The sequence below is a fragment of the Chelmon rostratus genome, chromosome 15, assembly GCF_017976325.1.
Source record: "Chelmon rostratus isolate fCheRos1 chromosome 15, fCheRos1.pri, whole genome shotgun sequence".
Classification (NCBI taxonomy): domain Eukaryota; kingdom Metazoa; phylum Chordata; class Actinopteri; order Chaetodontiformes; family Chaetodontidae; genus Chelmon; species Chelmon rostratus.
The window spans coordinates 8,813,659-8,829,519 of NC_055672.1; the positions used below are offsets into that span (position 1 = coordinate 8,813,659).

Genomic DNA, 15,861 nt, shown 5'->3' on the forward strand with positions numbered 1-15,861 from the left:
TGTGTGTGTGTGTCAAATCGCAACAAACTGTAGTAGCTGCCATCGCAAGGTTTTTACGTAGCACCCTTTATTGTATTTCGTGGGTCGGCGGTAAGAAGGCTGAACCAGATGCAGAATCATCCTATACATTAATATAACATGATCCCTTACAGGAGAGCTTCAACACGCAAAAACTAAGAATAAATATATTCACAACTGCCTCTACTATTGGTAGGAGATGAAAGCATAAAAAGGTACCTCCGTAAAAGATAATAATTGATAGTTGATAGAAGTGTCTGTTTTTTTTGGACAAAAAAAAAAGCCTTCACGTCCTGGTTTTTTTGTCCATTCATTTTTTTTTTTTTTTTTTTGCCATTCAATTTTCCTCTGAGAAATGCTTCAATTCAATACAATAACCTCTGTGCCTTTGTCCCGTGAGAGAAAACGTGGTGCAGAGGTCCTTGTGGCCACATTTAAGTGTGGCTGATTAAGAGATCCAAAACGCATCCATTGCCACAGTGTCCTTCTGTATGTCGGCCTTCCTTTGTTTTGTCTTGCATTAACAAAAATAATTTCTGTATCCTCTCCTCCGTAAAACCAGAACCTTTTATATAATTCTCACACAGCAGACCAACTATTCCTGGAGAAGTCCCTCATCTAGCCCTGTAAAAATTCAATCAGATAAGCAAATCAAGTTAACTGGATGAGATGAAAATGAACTGAACTGCATACAAACAACTCCAATATTGACTGGGTATATTATTATTTTTGGCTCATCCAGGGAATGCAATTATTCGGCGGCTTTGATTGGTTTCAGTCTCAGTCGTCCATCAGCGTCCCATCCGTTGGTAGTCAAACCTCTTTGTTTAGATAAATAGATCTGTATTCATAGAAAAATAAGCATTGACCACACTGCTGGCTGTTCATTGCTAAGGCACTTGGCTGTTTTCAGTCATTTCTCTCCCTCTCGCGTTGTCTCCACCTCACATGTCCGCCCAGCTCGCTCCACACCTTCCGGCTGTCACAGTTTATGACTCTGTGTTTGATGTTGCAAAGAGCTGGTGTGTTTCACCTCCGCGCAGGTCTTCCGAGAGCAATAATTTGAACATTAACACCCACCACCACCGCAAACCACGCTGTCTCCCGCTCAATGTGGCGCTAAGTAGAAAAACGGAGCCTCAGTGTTTTACGATTGTGAGGCGTAATTGAGGGAAAAATTCTGTAGTAGCTGCAGCTGAAGTTTCGCCTCCAGGCAGATATCTGGGATCAGCTAATCCTCGCCAAACACCAACCTATACGCCAGTAGTGGGGAAAATACAAAAACTGACCTCAGCTCGTTATCCAGGAATAAACATAGTGTGTAGTGTAGTGCCGCTCCCCCACAGGCTCCTCTCAAAGCCACGCCAGCCTCTGTACAGGAGTCATTGTTACTGGATGATTCATCACCAGAGAGGGAGATGATGAGGAGACAAGAGAAGAGGGGTAGCAGGAAGAGGAGGAAGAGGGGAAGGAGGCGTGTTAAAACTGGTAAGAGCGGTCCAGCACCTCCATGTAGTCTGGTGTGGTCCTCAGTCTGGCTCTCTGCTCTAGTGCCCCCTGCTCGCCCTGGCTGCTGTTACCACCGCCTGCTGTGGAGCTGGCGGTGGTGACCACGAGCGTTTGGTCGGGTCTAGCATCCTGCTTGGAGTCCTGGGGGTGGGGGTAGCGGGGCGGCGGCCTCGCGTACCTGTCTGGCAGGTCTCTGAACTCAGGGGCTGGGAGTCTGAAGAGGCAGTCCACCAGTTCGACCTTGGGGGTGGGGCCCTGGCTGTCGATCACGGTGGGGCAGAGGATGCCGTTCCCGTGGAGGCCGGCGAGCGGACCCATTGCTCCCGTGACGGTGTTGATGGGAGATGAGGACACCTCCAGAGTCCACTCCCTCTCCTTCTCTGCTGCAGAACAGTATCCTCCCTCGCTCTCTTTGGAAGCTGCAAACGTCTGCTGCTGCTGTGGTCGCTGTGTCACCGCTGCATCCTGCTCCTCTTTGTAGATGGGGTTGCTACACATGTGCGAGGCCGCGGCGGGGTTAGGACCTTTCGACGCAGCCTCCGGGGGCAAGATGGTGTCGTAGACGTGGTTGTGTTCGGGCGGCGGTAGGGGCGGCGTCTCCGGGAGGCCGTGGTGATGGTGGTGGTGGTGGTGCGTCTGCTCGGTGAAGATTCCACACTCCATCTGGATGCCGGCCAAGTCTACCTCTCCCTGGCGACGGAACGGCAGCTTGTCTCTCCTCCTCAGGGCGTAGGCGATTAGTGCCGCTGCCGCGAAGAATGCAGACACAAACAACACCAGCAGGCTGAGCACTAACACCGACAGAGGGATTGAATCCTTCCCTGGAGGGATCAGGGGCCCCAGCCCTGACCCGGGGTAGCCAACCGATACACTGTTGTCTGCGGCTGTGGAGGTGGCCGTCTGCTCCTCCCGCTCCTGGTCCTCCTGGGGCTCCAGCTCAGGGCAGAGCAGCTCCATGGAGAGGGAGCGGAGGTCCACGCCTTTGGTCTTTTCCGGGGAATGGCAGACCACCTCTCCCATCACCACCACTGCACTGAGCCCCTCCAGCCACCGCTTCAGCGGAGCTGCTTCACAGTTGCACTCCCACGGGTTCTGCTGCAGGTCCACCTGGAGAAACACATAACACCACGGCGGGTTGTCATTGTGTAATAGTAAACTAATTACTGGCCTTCCATGCAATGCAAACTCATGAATCTCACTGTGGAATGAAAACAAAAAATAGATAATTTAGGTGACATTCTTGTGATATATATTAGCAACTTGGTAACTGTCTCTTGTTTTGAAGAATAAGCCGGTAGCGAGCACTCTAATGAGATGACAACAAGAAAAATTGTGTTTTCTCTGCTACCTTTGCCTTTCACCAGCTAGAATATATGGAAAACGAGTTTTCCAGCATTTGCATAATAGAACACAGCTCTCCACGACGGCCAGCATTTTTAAATGATTTTTTGAAAAATGCAGGCGATGTAAAATACTGATGAACATAAATAATTTCATTATAGGGTCATCAGAACGTTGAAGTGCCTACATTTCCTGAATGGCTGCGCACAGGCATGATATATTCTCAATAATAGAGAGCGATCTGAGCAGTGACCAATTCAACTTCTACCACCCACAAGCGCTCTCTTTAAAACCTGTTCACACATGCACTACAGAAGGTTATGGGAATATTTCAGTTTACAATAAAGACCACTCAGAGTTTACATAAGTGGTTATTGACAAAACTCACCGGCAGGTTTTGTGTGACGAGCATGTGAGAGTATCGAAGCACTTTGTTTTCAACAATAGACAGGATGTGATGCAACTCTCCCTTGTGCTATAATCCAATAGGTATGTGCATAAATCCATTTTCTGGTTGCCAGCTAGTCCTATAACAAACTCAAATATTCACTTTGCATTACTCTGAAAAGGCTAAAGCAGATTATGCACAAAGGGACTCACTTACATCACGTAGTATTGTCTGCAGAACTGATCTGTTCCATATCTTTAGCAATGACTTTGGCAATGAAAGCTGATATTCTCTCTGTCACACTTTCAATGGGCTTGCACAAATGTTGTCATGCTAATTTGGTTAGGCCATCTCTCCGGCTTGCAGAAAGAGATGGATGCTTTTTGAGATGATTCAGCATTGCTGTTGTGGGAGCCATGGAATGACTACTTCCCCGTGGCTCACGCTGAACAACAGGATGCTCCTACACTTTATTGGAGTTAGCCCACTGTGGGCTTTTGTGTGGCTTCGATAATGACATAATTACGAGCAGAGGGTGAGTAGAAACAACACTGCCGCAGTCTTGACTCAGTTTGACCACCGAAGGTCCACTGAAAAGTGGAGTTTTCCATGTTTCAGCATGATTGTGACACAACTGGGCTGTAATTCAGCATGAATGCACATTAAAAAGGTGACATTTAGAATAAACACTGTATGACCAAAATGCCAGCTTGTTTTTGCAGTTTCATGACTTTCATAACTATAATCTTCCATCTGCTTGAAATTCTTGAAGCATTTTATTCCAGGTATTGTTTGCTTTCACAGAGATCCCAAGGGCTCTATCCCCTTCTCTTTTGCAAGCATCTGTCCAACATGTCCAACACCGTTTACAATTTATACGCCTGGTCACCTAGTGTGTGATTTGCTGTCAAGTTGTCAATCAAAGCTCTGTTGTGAGGGGAAATTACAGACCCTCAGTTAGCCCGACAGGTGCTGGTGGCAGAGAAAATGTGAGTGCATAAAACCATTATATATTCTTCTGTGAACAAGACAGGTTTTAGTAAAGTCCTTCCACTTACTTACAGTATGTTAATGATACTGTGCAGCCTCATTAACATACTGTACACTCAGTATATGCCAGCCAGCTTGAGTCTTGTTTAAATGTTACAGTTTTGAGTGCAATAGTCACTGTTTTGATGCTGCTTGTGATCTTATTCAGCAAGAAAATCATGAAAAACACGCAAAAAAACCCCCTCTTCTGTCAGACAATATATTTAGCCAGACTGAAATAATGCCATCAGTTTTGGGGGGAAACTGCCACGCTTTCTCCGCAGAAGAGTAAATTTTCTCTTGTGGGTTTTTATCATTATGACAGAGATCAAAGATCAAGCAATAGTTGTCCAAAATTTACTTGGGAGCTATAAAAAAATCAAATCAGGGGATAAATTCAGGAGGTTCTCAACGAGCCACATGTCTTATAATTGATCGCTTCGCCCAAACAGCAATATTCTGCCAGTCATCAGAAATACAGTCAATAAAAGCAGGTTTTGGACGTTCTGGTGCAGGGATAATGCTGTAGTCCCTGGTGATGAGATGCCCCAGAGCTTCAGTTTGCCAAGCCCTTCCTATACTGATGAATGTGCTTCATTGTCTTTTGAATAATACACAGAGATAAAATGAAAAGAAGGCATTAGAAGAAGAATCTGCAGCATGTGCAAAAATTGAGATTCTCTGAAAAATGTTTATATTGGAAAACTGTCTTCATGGATATAGTATGTTTTAGATGTTATACATACAAAGCTAGAGTAATGCGTCAAAGTAATTCACTCATGGACTCTCTTACACTGTTTTTATCAGTCTGTGATGTAGAGTGCATTCCAGGAGAGGTTTTTTTGAAGTGTTGTAATTCACTTTCGTAGTGTACTCACGCTCCCTTCGCCTGCCTCGTCGACTACCTTAGATAGTGATTTCCCATATTTCTCAGAGCGGCTTCAGCAACCCCTTGAGAGGGGGCATGAACTTGTTCTATCCAGCAGTTTGTGTTTCATGTAGGTGGAGAAAGACTGGTAGTAATAGCAAAGAGCAAAGAGCAAGACATTCTGGTCCATTGAGGCTATTGTCAGTAGAGAAATTGGCATCTCTGCCTCTGTGTGATTGCTGAACATCAGTGCAACATGGTGAGTCTGGAAAGAAGCCCTTGATCTTTTATTCTGAGGGAAAACAAATGCTGACTTTCAATGCTGCTGTATTAGATATCTGGATTTTCTGTGTTCGAAATGTGTCGAAAAGTGCTGTAGAAGTATGTAAACATGACATGATGAGTTTGTTTGCTCTGTTACTTGCAGAAAAATACCACGCTAGACAGCAAAATGAGCACAGGACTGGAGGTGTCTCAATCTCAACAGCATGACATGTTAGATATATCACAAGATATTGTCCCTTTAAAAACAGAATAATGCTATTAGAGACATTTACTCAGTGGAATAAAAAAATGTATTTAACTTTCATTTTGAATACTTTAGTAGATACAGCATCATAACATATTGATATATAATGAAGACTTCAACAATAAGTGCAATATTAATTGTGTGTGTATATCATCCACCCTAACATACGATTGGATAAAAGTGGTTATTAATACTAAATTATTGAAGAAATCCTGTTTGTTTTGGAAGTGCAGCAGCGTTTTGTGTTGTCAGCTGACTATATTGGCATTTACTAAATTAGAAATAGCAAGACAGATATCAATGAGACTGAAATCCATCTTCTGTCCTGAAATAGAAAATAAATTAGTATGCTTGCCAGAAGACTGGTCAACTTCCACAACTGCTAAAAGCCTGGTATTTCAGGGGCCTTTACTGAGCTAATGTTTTTATGTCTAAAACACTTATACTGGTCATATTTTTGCTGTGCTGTGCAGCTTTAAGGGAAATATTGGCTGATATTCCAAAAATATGTAACCACTGGTTTGTTTTGTGTTCAGGAGATATTTTCTACACAGGATACAAAAGAGCCAAATGAACATAACGGCTAAGAGAAGCAAAAGGGGTCCTCATCATCTTTTGATATAATTAGTCTCTATGTTCTGGTCAGGACAATAGTGATTATAATCAACTCTTAATTAACTGTATTACCTAACTATCACTTGAGTTTTAGATTCATATCAGCATTAATACAATTAAGCCCATGCTCAAATTAGCATAAGCCTACTGCAACTGTCCTAGCTACTTCCAAGCTGCTAGCTACATTAGCACCACTGCTACATTAGCACCACTAGCCACATTATAGCCAAATATTTGCTTTAACAGTAAAACTCTAAAAAGTCTAGTTGTGACATTCAGCAAGTAAAAGTAGTGGAAGTAGGTGGAGGTTTTTATCGGTTTTGTCAAAGCTTCATGTCACAAAGAGCAGAACAAAGTTTGTTAATTGTTTTTGAGCTAAGCGACAGCATCAACATTGATTGTTGGCTGTTCAGTTGAGTACAAAACTATGCAAGCATTGTTTATATGGCTAATAGTTCAGCAGCCACCCAGCTGCAACAGACTTATAACATCATGATGGTTTCTGTGGCTTTCATGGCCTTTAAATAAGCTTTTAACCAGGAAGTCATTTAGGCTTACTGTGTATCACAGCTCAGCAGCTTTGCTGCTAAAAGCTAATGGCTCAGTCAGTGATGATAATTCAGAATAGTCAGTTTAGCTTGAAGATTAGACAATAGTGCAGTGTTGCTGTTTTTAAACTCTATTTGTACTGATTAAACAAACCAGATATATATAATATATCATTAGTGGGCTTTTGGAGGTGCTGATTTTGTTACCTTTGGATAGAGCCAGGTTAGCTGTTTCCAGTCTCTCTAAGCTAAGCTAAGCTAACCAGCTGCTGGCTGTAGCCTCATATTGAACCGTGAGAGTGCTATCAATCTTCTCATCAAATTTGCAAGGAAGCAAATGTATTTCCCAAAATGTCAAACCAGTCCCTTAAAGATTTGTTCGTACCAAACACCTTTAAAAAGTTTTTGTCACTGATGCAGTCAAACTGTAGTGTACATAGGCTGATAAAGTAGGAACTCAAGTAAAACGGACAGCCAGGTGAATAGAACTTGGGCGTCACATGCTTTCCGGTCAAACCTGCCCCTGGTGAGTGAATACTGTGTTGTTTTCATCAATCTTTCCGGTGTGCCCGTTGTTTTTCTATCCGACATCACCCAAGGTGAGATGTAGCTGTGGGCAAGTTTCTCCATTGCAGCTGGCAATGATGAGAGAGTGAGCTGCCCTGCTCCACAACATGTTCTTTGCATTTACTGAGAGAGACATATGTATTCCTGAACTGTACATATTTCTGGCATCCACTCAGATGCTGATACACCTAACATGATTTGCTAATATTCTTTTCACCGATTTTCAAAGGGAAGACTCCTGCTCTGGTGTTGCTATGAATACATTAGTTTAAAGACATTATAAGACACCATAGCAATTTTAATTTTCTCTGTAATGTCTCGCTAATGGTTATTTTAAATAACAGTGACATCGGGGAGGTATTTTTCTAAAATATCAGTGCATGTAAGTGGGTGTAACTGCATAATCCTGTTCTTGATGGTGACAATGACTTTAAGCTATACATGCTGCTGCTTTATGATAATCAGAACGGACTGCTTTTTACAGCAGCTGTGAGCTTCACCCTGCCTCCATCTGTACTACCCTTTGATTTTACTGTGCAAACTCTGGCTCCAAAAACACACGACAGTGCCCAGAAATACCGCTTCCCCAGCTTCAAACAGGCCAGCAGTAAGTCAACAGGTGATATCATTGTCACATTATTTTCTGCAGTCCATGGGCAGTGCTAATGTGGCTTTGTCAGAGTAATAACAACCCTGGTAAATGAATGAATTCAATTACTGTGCTACAGATTCTGAGCACTACAATGGTGATACCGCTGGGCTTTATGAATATGGCCCACAGTGTACTTCCATTTGGTGAATGCTTTAATGCTCTTGGACATCAGAGGCGTATAACAGCACAAAAACATAATACACTTCTACATGGTTCCTCCAGCTCCATAAACCACTGTCGCCCTTCCCCTGAGCAAACATTCAGAAGCAGCCTCTGAACTGCCAGCCTCACCCACACTACCTAGAATCGGGAATTTTTCATGGCGCAAAGTAAAATGGAAATTCACAATGACATTCAGGCTAATCCACACCCACCATACCTCATTCTACTCTGGCTGTCTAAGAAAAGCCTGGTATACTAAATTTGCTGAAGTGAGAGGAGGCAGGATAAAAAAATGTAATACCTCGGGTTCGGTCCTTATCGGCGCATTGTATACAGCAACCAGTCACATAATGCTGCAGTCAAATATGCAAGGTAAGGTCCAACACCAGGTAAGGTCGAATTTAACACATACTGTCGTTTATACAGTCTATTTACTAAGAGGTGCGTTAATTACAACCATGCTCAAAAACTTGAGGGGTTCAGCTTTCTCTACTTTAGCTCCTGATTTATTAAGACCACTTATGCAAATCGAGTCAATTGCAATTTTCCAATTAGAATACCTGAGGCGCAACCATAGTCCCACATGCCACAGCAGAGCTCTCAAAACAACAGACGATGCAGATGACGGAGAAAACCGCAGCTGTGCCAGAGGCCAGGAGATCAGGGGCTGCCAGAAGTTTTAAATGCGGGTATGGCTTGATCCAAGATTTCAGCTTGTTTTGTTTCTTTCATCAAGCTGTGATAATGTAATGTGTCTTGGCAATCTATTAGTTGTTTTAATCTCATCGTCTGACATTTGAAACAAATATACTCTGTATAATTATGCACATTTCGTTTAGTAAACCAACGGGGGTGATCCAATACAATAATCTCCATTTTTCACTCTGTCACTGTCACTCAACAAAATGCATGTTATTTGGCCTAAATTTGCTAAAAGCCTCGTGCCAGGTATCTGACTCATTTACGCGCGTGTCAGCAGATCAGAATCGTTTTTACAAGCATCCACCTGCAACGAAACCCTCTCAGGCATTCAGCGAATAGGCTTGCACCAACCTTCACCAGTCCGGTGAGGTGTTCCAGCACGCCAACCATTGGAAGCTGCAGAAGGTGGTTGTTTCTCAGGTTGAGCCGCGCCAGATTAACTCCAGAAAACACGCCGAGAGGGAGGCTCCGCAGCAGGTTGGCGTTGAGGAACAGCAGCTGGAGGGACGGCATGGAGTCGAAGGTCCCGGGGTCTATCTCACGTATCTCGTTGTATTCAAAATAAAGGTACCTAAAGAGAGGAGAGGACAGTGTTACGGAGTCTCTGTATACATGGACTATTGAAATAGGAAGGTAGCTGCAGCGTGGTACCTCAGTGCTTAGTGACATCTGCAGTAAGGATACATGAAACATAATAAACACTACAAAAAAGCCAAGACCATCTGTTTATCTGTCTTCGTCTTAACTTTGTATGAATAAGTAATCCTTGATTAGAGTACAGCATAAATTTTCATATGTTTAAATCGATTTATTTTGAAGTATTGTGTAGATAATGTACCTCTGCTACTCCCCAGCATTATAATTAAATAAATGAATATTTATATAAAGACGTTCCTAATAGAAATTTGACTTAATCTTTCTCTGTTCACAGCAGATGAGCTGATCAGTATCAAATGACATTGTGTAATTTTTGCACTGATGGCTGCTAACACTTGCCTTGGTATGTCTGATCCTCGTGTCAAATTTAAGACACCGTTTTTTTTCCTTCAATAATAGAAATCAGTGTGAATTTAGGGAAGAATGACTGGAGACTTTTCCGTGCATGCTAGTCATCCAATATGCTTCCATTGTTGAAATAAGTAATAGATGTGGTTTGAATATACCGCTCACTTGCCCCTGGACTGACTAACAAAGGCTAACGAGAGGTTAAGAGGGAGACTTTTTGAATGTCCTGAGAGGATCTTGTTATTGATTAATAGTCAAATTAATGAGTCTGTCGATTTTCTGGACCTGATCTTGAAATATAGAGACAGTGCAGCTGAAAACTAAAGGCTAGATGATGTTGTGAATACAAAGATATTACCCCACGAACCTTCTCATTTCTTTGTCTAGCGGAGGATGAAAGTTGACCCGTTGTCCTAATCAAACACCACATTGTTTAACTCGCTGAATCAATACAATTACTGACGGTAGATATTTGCTGTATTATTTGCAGAAGAATTATCTTTGTAAGCTTAATCTGACAATGATACATACACATGGAGTCTCTTTCATAATAACCCTTTTTTCCAAAAAAGCAAATTCCTGGCATCATCCAGACGTCTCACCGCCTTATCAACACCTCTGTATGCAAATACAAAAAACATTAATTTTCACGTTGTCACTCATACTAGGCTCACACCTCAACTGAAGCATGCCATCAGGCAGCGTGACTAACAAATGACACTCCTGGAAGAGAATGGGCACCTTTCATTTCAATCAAACTCTGGCGTAATGGTAATCAAAATGTTCTGCTCAGTGCTATGCCAGTATTACAGTGAAATTAATTTCCACATACTTATAAACAAATGTCTAAATACCTAAGCTGACATGTGGTTTCAGTGAATTTCTTTGAAGTGCGGCGAAGGCGTCGTGCTTGAAATGCCGTGAGTGATCCAAAAAACAACAAAAAAAATCCTACCTCAGATTCTGCAGCCCCAGGAACATGTGGGGGCTGAGCCTCTCCAGGTTATTCCCATTCAGGTAGAGGCTCCTCAGGCTTGTCAGGCTGGAGAAGGCCCCCTCCTGGAGGTAGGAGATCCGGTTGTTCCCCAGGTGAAGCAGGTCGAGGCTGGAGAAATTCCAGAAGTCCGTGCGGTAGATCCTCTGGATTAAGTTTCCACTCAGGTACAGCTTGCGGCCATTGAGAGGTCGAGGCGTGAGCTGGGACACATTGAGGAAGCCGTTCTCCTTGCAGTTGACGGTCAGGCCCAGGTCCGTGATGTGCAGGTTGCAAGTGCAGCCCAGGGGACAGATGATGGGAATGGGGGGCCGTGTTTGGTAGCCAGCCACGGGGGGATTCTGGTTGGGACCGCGAGGTGTGGGGGATATTCTGGAGGGCCGAGGCCTTTTAGTCGGCCTCGGGTGCCTCTCCCTGTCTTTACGCTCGGCTGAGGAAGAGGATGACGACGTGGAGGAGGTATGAGTGTTTTGCCGGGAGCCGTGGACCATGGAGGAGGGTTTAGTCGGCCTAACTCGCCCAGGGTGGGAATTGGGTTTCGGGTTTGGGGGCAAATGTTGGGGCTGTGATCCTGCTGATGGACCACCTCCCTCTGCTTGTAGCTCTTTATCCGGGAGGTCAGCACACAGCTCCTTGCGGGGGATTTCCCTCAGGTCCTTGCCGTGAAGATGGAAGGGATACTCGCAGGTAACGTCCCCGACTACAGCCGTGTAGGGGATCTGACCCAGCCACTGCTGTAGCTGCACTGCCTCGCAGCCACAGTTCCAGGGATTCTCCTCCAGCTGTAGCTCCATCAGGGAGCGGCCGACGTACTCCAGGGTCCCAGCATATGCCAGGCTCTTCAGACGGTTTCCCCGCAGGTCCAGATGAGTCAGAGACACAGATCTGGAGCAGGAGGAGGAGGGGGAGATAGTTAGCTAGGTTACACAAAAGGACAATGTGCTAGTGAGTGAAAATAAAGGTTCACACATTCCTTTGCTGAGAAATCTGCTTTTTATCTGATGATTAATCCGTCTTTTATGATATGAAATAGTATGCCACAGAAACATTAATTCAACAGCAGTACAGACCAGCTAATTGTGTCTGACACTGATATTTCTACAGATCAGTCCCAGCATAATTCAAAAGCTTTGCAGTAAAATAATCAGAATCTAACCTGAACAGATGAGCAGGCAAGACAGGGATCAGGTTGTCGTTGAGGATGAGAACCCGGAGCTTGTAGAGGAACCTCAGAGCACCGCTGTCGATTCGTTTGATCACGTTGTAGTCAGCCTGCAGGTAAAATAGAAAATGTGATGAACATGTAATTGCTGCAATTGAAAGATAGACCGAATGCAGCAGGAACGCTGAGGCACTCCCGTTTCGAAAATGCACAGAGATCTTGAGAAGATTCTTTCACTCAAGCCACTGACTTTTTCTGTCACAGCTTTCTATTGCAATCTTGGGTGTCATGATCAACACGGATTATATTCTCAAGCCTACCTGGAGGTATTCCAGAGCCTCTAAGCCAGCGAAGGTATCATTTCTGAAGACCTCCAGCTTGTTCTCATGGAGGTACAGGCGTCTCAGTTTGGCCAAACCGTGGAAAGCTCCCACTCGGATGTCCTGGAGTGCATTGTTGCCAAGGTTTATCGACACTGCGTTGCCAAGGTGCTGAAACCCGTTGCTATAGAGACGCCTCAGAGAGTTCCTCTGGAGGTTGAGTTTGAAAGGGCGGACCCACGACTGTGACACCTGAATGATTAATTAGAGGCCTGATTAGTTATCTTATTAATTACATGAAGTTAACAGTTAGAAACAGCCGTAAGCCACATTCGAGACAGGATATTAGGCTTGGAGAAACTGTATGGTAATGAGCTAAATGGCGATAAAGTGTGGTGCAGCTCCATGTGCACGGGCAGACAAATGAACAGGGATGATACCTGGCTGACATTAGTGAAGCTCCGGCCATCGCAGTGCACATGCAGCACACCTTCTTTGACCTCGCACGTGCACGGCTCGAAGCACGGCTCGTCCACTTCCTCCTCGGAGTTGTCCACTAGAGGTGTGTGTGTGGAGGTGGGGGTAGGGGTGGGGGTGTGCGATGCCCAGGACAGGCACACACACCCCAGGGCCACTGCCAGAGCGACCCACTGCATCCTCCTGCTTCTCCCTCTCAGCTCAGCAGCCTGGGGCTACAGCCCGGCATCGGCCCTTCACTGCACTGCACGGTGAGGCACGTCACATACATGCATACATTAACACACACACACACACAGACACACATACACAGTTAAAAGAGGGCAAACAGCCAGGGAGGCAACAGCAGAAGTCAGTTCAGGATGAATCAGATTGATGATACATCACAAGCATACTAAAGCAGTCAGAAAATAAAAGTTAAATCACACAGACTGGAGGGCCATGGGGAAAGAATTACATTACATCGGAATAATGATGTATAGGCCAGCTGGAGGCCACAGTGCACAGTGATATGAGCAGAGCCAACCAACATAAACATATGTAAGATGCATTCAGTGCAGGAAAAACAAGGCTTTGGATTCACTGGGTTCACCAAAGCAGGAAATATTGATTTAAAAACAACAAGCGGAACAATCTCTCAGCTGCTACGACATTGCTTTTGAATAAAAAAATCCAAATTCTGACATTGAAAATGCAAAACAAAGGCAAACACGTGGGCAAGTTCACCTGTGAATCACATTTCTATCATTTTCAGAGTGGCTTTTTGGACAAGTCGGGGGGGGGGGGGGGGGGGGGGGGGGCGCTTGTGATGAATATATTCATCTGTACTCTCAAATGCCCGGTGAAGCTGAAATGTCACGCATGTGTTGTTTTAATGTATGCAATATGAATATGGGTGAATGCAAATCAGATTCATAATGCTCCTGTCTAATGAACTGCTCCATTTAATAAGATGAATGGCAATCAGAGAACAGAAGGAAGAGGCACAAAATACACCATACTATCAATCAGCAGAGTATGTTGGGTTATCAACAGCCATCAAGTTCTGTCATAATCATTATTGTGATAATGACAGTGGAGTGAAAGCATCACTGCGAATCCAAACTCTTCAGAATTTTCAAAAGGGCTGATGTGAAGGCAGCGCAATGATGGGCAGGAACATGAACTGATGGTGATAGTGGTGGTGGTGATGATGATGAGAATGGCACTGCAACAACAACAGAACGAGAACGGGGTTGCAGTAGTCCTGGAAACAAATGACAAAAAAAGGAAAACTAAAAGACTGAGATGTGAGTCGTGCATGGGGATATTTCCTCTCAAGTCTTAATGAGATCTAAATTGGATAAAGCATCTCGATCTGCTCATACAGTGTTGAACACTGCCATGCGAAATGCAATAATGATCATCATGGTATGGTAGCTGTAATCATACAGCAATAATCTAGCATCAGCGAGTTAGACAAGGAGGCAGCAGTGAAAACATCACCGCCCGGGAGAGGAAGAGCAATCACAGAGATGATTATGACGGGGAGAGATGAAGGGAGAGGTGGAAATGAGAAGAGGAGGAGGAGGAGGAGGAGGAAAAAAATGGGAACAAGGTGAAGGAATGGAGTAAAGGAGAGACAGAGAGATAAAGGAAGAGTAATGGGCAGAGAGTAGGTACAAAGGCAGAGGAAACGGGTGAGGTGGGAGAGAGGAGTGGGATTGCATAAGCAGTAAGAAGAAGTCAGTCAAGGCTGCCACTCAGGATGAGAGCTCACAGTGAAACAGCTGAAATCTGATATTGATTACATCAAAGCCCTCCTCTCGCCCTGCACACAATGTACGCCTGCCTCACAGAGAAGCAGCACTGGAGCCAAGTTACCAGTGTGTGTGTGTGTGTGTGTGTGAGTGTGTGTGTGTTGAAAACAATATGAGAAAGGTCAAACCATATCCAAAAAGTACGCTTTTATAGCCTGCCAAGTACAGAAACAGGTAGCTAGACACGTGTAGATGAGTGTGTGCTTTCATAACAAACCAGTGCTGCGCTGCAATACTTGTTGGACAAATCGTACGATAAAAGCACGAAGGGAAGCGAACGTGTTTTCCCCCTGCAAGACGAGGAACATTCACCCGTTTATCACAGAGTTCGGAGCACGCATGCTTCACGTCAGAAACACAGCAAAATCTAGGCCAACGGGCTCAATAGTATTTGACAAATTGGAATACAATACAGAATACAACCCATTCACAGTCCCAGCGGGCTGTCGTTTTCCTCAAAGAAAATGCATTCTTTATTGCCGGGCCCGAAGCCCCCTGTATGGAGGAGATCAATACCAGTCCAGATAGACCACTGGGATCCCTCCTGTTAGATTCTGCCTTGGTGGACGGCCATCTCTCCTTAATAAGAAGAAACACAGTCAACACTCAAGCCTCCTTCTCCAATCAGCCAAGTGGACTAGTCAGCAGTCGGCATAGCTCCGCATCATTATGGTAACAAGAATGGAAAGGGCTTAAGTGTTGACTGGTGACAGCACAGCAGAATTTAAAACTCTGCCTGTCTGACCATCTGAAAACAGGCCTGACACAGGTGTGGCTTCCCTCCCCTGTCTTTCTTGAGTCTCTCTGACTCTGAGTTTTTTCTTTTTTTTTAATTCTTTTTTTTATTTTTTTCCCTCCTCTCTCCTCTAGACCTGCACACTGACGCAAGCCACCCAGAGATGACGGTCACTGCTTATTCTTCTCCATATTATTCATGTCACATAATTCCAGTGTCTACCTCTCCGTCCTCTCCGTCCGTCAGAATACACAGAGCCTCGGCAAAGCTTCACACTGGCTTTTACATGGGCCCCTGCTCCCAGCACAGACCCGCACTATCAGAAAAGCAGCAGCATCACTGATCAAATGTATGGGGCTATCAGCCTGGATAGTCCACAGCCCTCCAAGAGAATCAATTAGCCCCCAACATTACAGCACACAAATTGTAATAGTTAGTAG

The 15,861-nt window shown here is 44.5% G+C and overlaps 1 protein-coding gene across 1 annotated transcript; it reads right to left on the reverse strand.

Moving 5' to 3' along the window:
• Positions 1 to 1,497: 1,497 nt before the first annotated feature.
• Positions 1,498 to 13,065, reverse strand: LOC121618678 (SLIT and NTRK-like protein 3). Its single transcript, XM_041954225.1, has 6 exons — positions 12,850 to 13,065; positions 12,410 to 12,661; positions 12,084 to 12,199; positions 10,889 to 11,812; positions 9,280 to 9,499; positions 1,498 to 2,634 (listed from the first exon to the last, which is right to left on the reverse strand). Exons 1-6 carry the CDS (start codon positions 13,063 to 13,065, stop codon positions 1,498 to 1,500), a joined length of 2,865 nt encoding a protein of 954 aa, XP_041810159.1.
• Positions 13,066 to 15,861: the final 2,796 nt, after the last annotated feature.

Coding starts and splice junctions, on each gene's coding strand:
- LOC121618678 (XM_041954225.1), bottom strand. CDS start 13,065: ATGCAGTGGGTCGCTCTGGCAGTGGCCCTGGGGTGTGTGTGCCTGTCC. Junction 12,200..12,409: donor AGGCTCTGGAATACCTCCAG/GTAGGCTTGAGA, acceptor TTTTACCTGCAG/GCTGACTACAACGTGATCAA. Junction 9,500..10,888: donor CTGGGGCTGCAGAATCTGAG/GTAGGATTTTTT, acceptor TCCTCTCTTTAG/GTACCTTTATTTTGAATACA.